The 6,413-nt window shown below is 42.9% G+C and overlaps 3 protein-coding genes across 3 annotated transcripts; all 3 read right to left on the bottom strand.

The window, feature by feature from the left end:
• Window positions 1-973: 973 nt before the first annotated feature.
• Window positions 974-1,663, bottom strand: AK88_05549 (uncharacterized protein; the record flags this gene model as incomplete). Its single annotated transcript, XM_012483151.1, has 1 exon — window positions 974-1,663. One exon carries the CDS (start codon window positions 1,661-1,663, stop codon window positions 974-976), a length of 690 nt encoding a protein of 229 aa, XP_012338574.1.
• Window positions 1,664-3,788: 2,125 nt separating this feature from the next.
• On the bottom strand, window positions 3,789-4,115 carry AK88_05548 (uncharacterized protein; the record flags this gene model as incomplete). Its single annotated transcript, XM_012483150.1, has 1 exon — window positions 3,789-4,115. One exon carries the CDS (start codon window positions 4,113-4,115, stop codon window positions 3,789-3,791), a length of 327 nt encoding a protein of 108 aa, XP_012338573.1.
• A 72-nt stretch (window positions 4,116-4,187) lies between these two features.
• AK88_05547 (uncharacterized protein) lies at window positions 4,188-5,621 on the bottom strand (the record flags this gene model as incomplete). The annotated part of the gene is made up of 3 exons (XM_012483149.1): window positions 4,188-4,348; window positions 4,886-4,945; window positions 5,150-5,621. The coding sequence occupies 3 exons, from the start codon at window positions 5,619-5,621 to the stop codon at window positions 4,188-4,190; spliced, it is 693 nt and encodes a 230-aa protein (XP_012338572.1).
• Window positions 5,622-6,413: the final 792 nt, after the last annotated feature.

Here is a 6,413-nt window from a genome sequence, read left to right as displayed (position 1 = left end):
GTGGGTCGAACAGCAACATAACCACATTGAAACTTATAGTGAAGAGGAGTGGTGTAAGCATTTGTTGAACAGTGTACAGGAGGAGACAGCAACGCCCAAAGGCGAAATACCTCGAGTAGAAAAACACTTAGAAGTGGAAAATGTAATGGCAGCACAACAGAAGCTACGCCTGAGAGCTGTACCACGCACGCAACCACTGCATCAGGACGCACATACACAGAAACACGTCATTGCCAAATTGTGGATGCTCCTTCTCGCGTCCGTAATAGACGACAGCGCGGTCGAACGCAGTTTGCAGGAGAAGGAGTTATATGTGGATAATTCATTACAGAACATTTGAGAACCTTTACGCGAAACGGCTGACAGACGGGGATGTATACGTTGTTCTCCTTCAGCCGGGCTGTCACTGTAGGTGATGTTGTAATGGGTCATGCACCAATATATGCGTCCACATAATATGCTACGCAAGGTATGTTGTTATTATCATGCAAATATTAATAGTGCCAGAAAGGGGGGATATTAATGCAGCGCCAGAAATTGTGGGAGTGTTAGGGAAAAAAAAAATGAAGAATGTTATATTTTATAAACATACTTGCTCCATGTTGTATCCATGGTAATCATAATGTAATGTTGTTTACATGTAGGATATAAAGTAGTCTTGCATTATATATATAGAATGTGCCAGAACTTTTCTTATTTTTTTCCTACAATGGGTGTCCCATTAATAATATTCATCAACAATTTATTATATAAACTAACAGTACAATATATATATACGAAAAACTATGTATATTCGGACAGAGTACAAACAATATGACAATGTAAAAGGAAACAATTAGGTACATAATATAAATCTGAATAAGCCATGTCACATAAAAAGCATAGGACATCATGGGGTGGTCGATCTAGTAACCAGACGAATAACATATCCTAACGTCAACATAATCTACGAGAAATAGAATACGGCACGTACTTATGGTTTTTTAGGTAATTTCAGTGACCACGGTAGTTTCAGCTTCCCCGGTGCTTTTTGCTTCTCAGCTGCTTCCTGTTTCTTAGGTGTTTCCTGTTTCTTAGGTGCTTCCGGTTTCTTAGGTGCATCTAATTTTGCAGATGCTCCCTGCTTCTCAGGTACTTCTGTTTTCTTAGGTACCTCTAATATCCCAGATGCTTCCTGCTTTTTAGGTACTTCTGGTTTCTTAGGTGCTTCCAGTTTTTCGGATTCTCCTGCTGTGCCCGGTGCTTCGTGCTTCTCAGGTACTTCTGGTTTCTTAGGTACCTCTAATATCCCAGATGCTTCCTGCTTGTTAGGTACTTCTGGTTTTCCAGGTATATTCTGCTTCCCGAGTGTCTCCGGTTTCTTATTTACTTCTCCTTCGTTGTTTTTCGTTTCTGTCGGAGCTTCCTCCTTCTCCTTCTTCTTCCAAATTTTGTCGAGTAAACATTTCCCTGTCTTGGAGCGGCAGAATCTCAGTAGCACACACAAATAGATAATTGGAATGAGTATAAAGGCTCCATACGTGCCCATGCCAATCCACACACCGACTGGTGGTCCAAGCGACATTACGGCCGCGTTCACGAGGCCTTGTGCTACGGGGGATATAAGGAATGAATACAGGACTGAGAACACTAATATAAGCTTCAACCATGCTTTCCTTCCCATTTTACAATGTGCCCATTTCTTACAACCCCTCCTGCAACTATTCGCTGCAGTTATATCCTGCGATGACTTCTTGTGCGCTGTTCCACCCTGTGGATTCCTCTTTACATGTCGCGGCTCCTTTATTGGGACATTGGATGTTAACTTCTTACGCATATCATCGAACAACGTGTTCTTCGGTGCACCCGACGCATGACCGTCGTAAAAATGACGTTGACCCCGTGTGTGCGCATCCTTTCCATCACTCAATGACACGGTGGTCGTGGCAACTGTACTTGCATCCGTAGTGTCATATTGGCTTGTGCCATTATCCGATGATGCGCCTATTGTACTCGCCTAACAAAAACAACAAGGGGGATATATGGGTTTGTTATGGTGTACACAATGATGTAGAGCGTGAAAAAAACAATGGGCGGCAGGTTTATAGTTGTGTTGAAGGAGTCAGCAGCTTATCACAATAAATGTGTGGTAACTCCTCCACAGTACAGTTGTTTGTTTCATACACAGTCAGCAAGTTGCCCAAAACACAGGACGAGAATAAATATATAGAATTTCACAAGCAACATCATGCTGTTTCTTCCTTTGCTCTTTCCGTGTATAAAATGTTAGGAGTGGCGATATGTTGCGTGTTTATATGTATGAACTACAGAAATACTATTTTCTCTTCTTCCACATCTACGTGTATAGATTATGCGTGTAATACTTTTCTTCATCGGTTAATGATGAATACTGGTAAAATCAATTGCGTACGAAATATACTATTCTTACCTAGGTATGTACATATAAATTACATGAAGTATACATATGCATCATAATATAAATAAAGAATAAGAGAAAGTGCATAAGAACCCCGGATAACCCATTGTTGGTACATATTGTACGTCGTAAAAGTTGACTAAAGTGGTCAACCTTTTTCACAAATTCAACACGGGCTCATCAATAATGTCGCCGTTTTAACGTTGTAATGGCGTCAAATTGTATACACCGGATTATGGAATTCCGCACGTGGAATAACACTGTACTGGTTTTAAGTTAGATATAAGGGTGAGGAAGTCAGTAACAACAGAATAAAGTATACCCCTTTTACATATAAGAACGGCGAAATTTTTGTTGTTTTGCGGTGTAGAGCACCAGGCTCAAAGTTACATTGTATCAGTGTTTTGGGGGGGTTTGTTATTGTAGCGTGTTCGAATAATTATACATGTGTTGTGCCCGTTTATTATTTATGGGGGTCGTCATTTATATCGTTCTCAGAGTAATTACACGTAGTTATAAATAATAAATGAAGAAATATAGTTTCACAACATTTTTATGCATATACCCGCATCTCTATCTTCTTTTTGACAAAATGTGAGTGGATTTAATGAACAATGTAAGGAATATAATAATAAAGGATAAGTATAGTGCAATTGTGTGGTTAGGGCTTAATGTTTAAAGTTTCGGGGATTGTAAGGCTCGGGGATTGCGAGGTGGAAGGATCCGGATTTAAGATTCAGGATTGTAAGGTTCCGGAATCCGTATGCTGCATTCCGGGTTGCGGATTCAAGATTAAGGGTTTCACATTCACAGGTTAAGAAGTTTTAGTAGGCTTAAGGTTTTTAGGGCTTGTTTTTTTTTTTTTTTTTAAATTAATAAACCACTGACCAGTATGAGTATGGGAGTATGTGAATATTATGCTAGTATACTATATAAAGTTGTTGAGTATCCAAGTATCTAATATATTGTGTCGAACGCGCCCAACGTCAGTTGCTTCCATTGTACCATGTATGCGGCATTTAGGGATGCATCTCTGTTGTAGTTTCTTGTTCTTTTTTTTTCTTCTTTTTAAAGTTAGTATCGTTTTTTTTTTTTTTTTTGTTGAGGAGTAACGTCCAAATAGTAGGTTGGTTATTGTTCCTTTTGGGCACATTGTTGCCGTGAAACGAATGTGCATTTCCACTCGGTTATATTTGTGGTTGCTTGTGCGTTGTACGCATATACGGTGTGTGGTGTCGTATGTGCGTTGTGCGCGTTGCGTGTGGTGCTTGTGAGTGCATGCTTACCTTCCAAAGGGAATAACCAAGAAGGGCGACGGCGACGGCGGACAGGAAGAAGAGTACGGGAGTAGTGGCGGTAAAGACGTCGGCGGTTAGTCTGGGGGACTAGGGCCGCCATGCTGAGGTGGGTCATTCATTAAGTTTTTGTTTTCATCATTCAGTGTGATATCTTGTCCGTCAGGTGGTACACAGGATCCTCCGGGGTCCCCTGCACTTTGTGATTTATTAAGTGATATTCTTAGGTCACATGATGAGTATCCCTCCGAGTCCTCAACACCAGCACAACCGAATGAATATGGATTGTAGGAAGAGAAACCGGAGGGATCTGAGTTTTCTGTATTCGGTTTTACCCCATCTTCTGTTGTATCCCATGGTTGAACCCACTTTGGTGGGTTACCTATTCCTGTAAAGTCTAACATGGGGTCAGGCTTTTCGCCTTTTCCTGCCGGGTCCCCTGTAATGGTTTGGCTAGGATCCTCATGGGCCGCAGATTAACTGGGTTGACTGGGTTCTGCATCTGGTAAAGACGATGATGGGTCCTGTGCTTGTTCCCCAGGGTTGGACGCTGGTTTGTCCACTGGTGCCGGTTGTGCTTTGTCCTTGTTGTTATCATCTGTTCCATTTGGACCCTTCTCTGGACTCTTTGGTTTAGCTATGCAGGGGGACGCGAGAGGGTCGATGTTTGTTAAAACAAAGCGGAATGGATGAAAAAACACAGAACAAAGGAGTGCTGGGTGAGTAGGGTATGGTCGATGCAGTGGGTCGATGCATGGATCGAGGTGCACTGCGATGGACTGGGTGAGGCGACAGCAAGCGTATGGTGAGGTGGTATCGTAGTAGTACACTTATTTGGCCGTTCTTCACCGCCGCACACAGACAGACCTCGTCTACACTCGTCTACACAGTGGCAGCCGCTACCGTTGCCGTCGTCTACACCGGGTCTGCGGTGCGTGACGTCACCCGAAGTGGGGCAGCCAAGATATTGTGCCGTTCCCGCGTGTGCGTTGTTGTTGTGGCCGTTGGCGTGTGCGGTCTTGTTGTGGCAGTGCATCCATATTCGGCTGTAACGGTGCCGGCCCTGTCCGTGCCGGCCGTGTTTATACGAGGCCGTGTCCGCATCGACCATGTGCGTCCTATGCGTATTCGTATTGCCCGTATTAGTCGCACTCTGTTGCTTTACTGTTCTTACCATTCGCGTCGTCCTCCTCCGGGTCCTCATCATGTTCGTCATCATCGTCGTCGTCCGCGTCTTCCGAGGGGGAGGCAGGAATTGGGGATTTAGCATGTTCCCGCGCCCTTTGCATTACTTCTTTTTGCACCTTCCGAACCAATACCTTGATCTTTTGCCCTAATTGCTTTATAACGTGCGTCTGCGGTGTCTGCAGTTGTATTTTGTCATCCATGGTATGTGCATCGAGTGTGCCGCCTACGCGTGCCCCTAATGGTGTCCTACATATGCTTTCTATGCGTTTCCCTCCAATTTTTCCACTCAACCTGTTGTTGTTCTGTAACCAGTTCTTAATCATTTGCTCCATGTGCAATTCCTCGATTTTTATATCTGTAAACACTCCCCGCTGGCACTTGCGCGCGTTAATTAATCCAGTCGAACCTTGCTCCAGCTCTTTCACAGTCTGCCATGCATAATATACACCCATTTCACTTCTGCATGGAGATGCCAGCAATATATACATGAATATATTTACTATTGCGCACCTTATATGTTTCTCCAAGTCTTCACTATTATTGTCGTTGTGTCGCCAGCCGCCTGATGTCGCACTCCACCCATTCATGAAATACAATGCTTTAGTCATGAGTGTACATATAATTCTGTCACTCGTGCTTGGAACTACGTAGGGTGACCCATGCGGGGGCCTCCAGTCCGCCCATGCATAATAGTTGCAATGCACAGAATATACATCTTCCATGTGGTCCTTTTTCAAATGTTGTATAAACTCCCCCAGTTGTGCCTCTATATCCTTCCATAAACTTTCCTACAATTGGAGTAATGCGGAATCGAATACATATACTCCATTGTTCTATGTTAACAGGTGGATGCTGCGTGTGCCCTTTGCTATATTACATTCTAGTTCTGGGATCGTATCCTCACATGGGGCATATGCTTTCCCGTTCACGAAATGTGAACATATGTATGCTGCAAACTGAGTACCGGGCCTATCGACCACCTATATATATGTGTAGGCGCCTGCTCACTCCATTTTGCCCTCACAATAAATTACCTTATACTCCTTCTGTGTGCCCTGCAGACGCCGTGTGCTCACATAATGTAATAATAAAGCTCCCAACGTCTCATATGACATATTGTCACTAGCATGAAGCACTAGAGTGCAACGCATGCAAGCATTATCTCTCAGATAACGGCTTGAGTATAATATGGGCACAATATTCTCTTAGTTATTATTCAGATTTTTAGCGAATGGAACAGGTCTTGCATTATAGGGTTCCTGCGGAAACATGTCCCATGAACAAAATACCCCTACCTGCATTTAATCACACACCCTATAAAGCGTGGGATTTGGAAGAAGGAAAAAAAGAAAACAACAAAAAAGGGAAACAAGAACAAAAAAAAAAAACAAAAACACAGCGACCAGCACAACAACAAAACAAAACAGCGACAAGAACAAAAAAAAAAATCAGCAACAAACAAAAAAAGAGCAACAAAGAAAAAAAGAGCAACCAAAACAAAATTGCAACCAAAA

This window comes from Plasmodium fragile (assembly GCF_000956335.1).
Source record: "Plasmodium fragile strain nilgiri unplaced genomic scaffold supercont1.156, whole genome shotgun sequence".
In the NCBI taxonomy this organism is placed as follows: domain Eukaryota; phylum Apicomplexa; class Aconoidasida; order Haemosporida; family Plasmodiidae; genus Plasmodium; species Plasmodium fragile.
The sequence above is the reverse complement of the archived record's forward strand: the minus strand, read 5'-3'. Positions and strand labels throughout refer to the sequence as shown.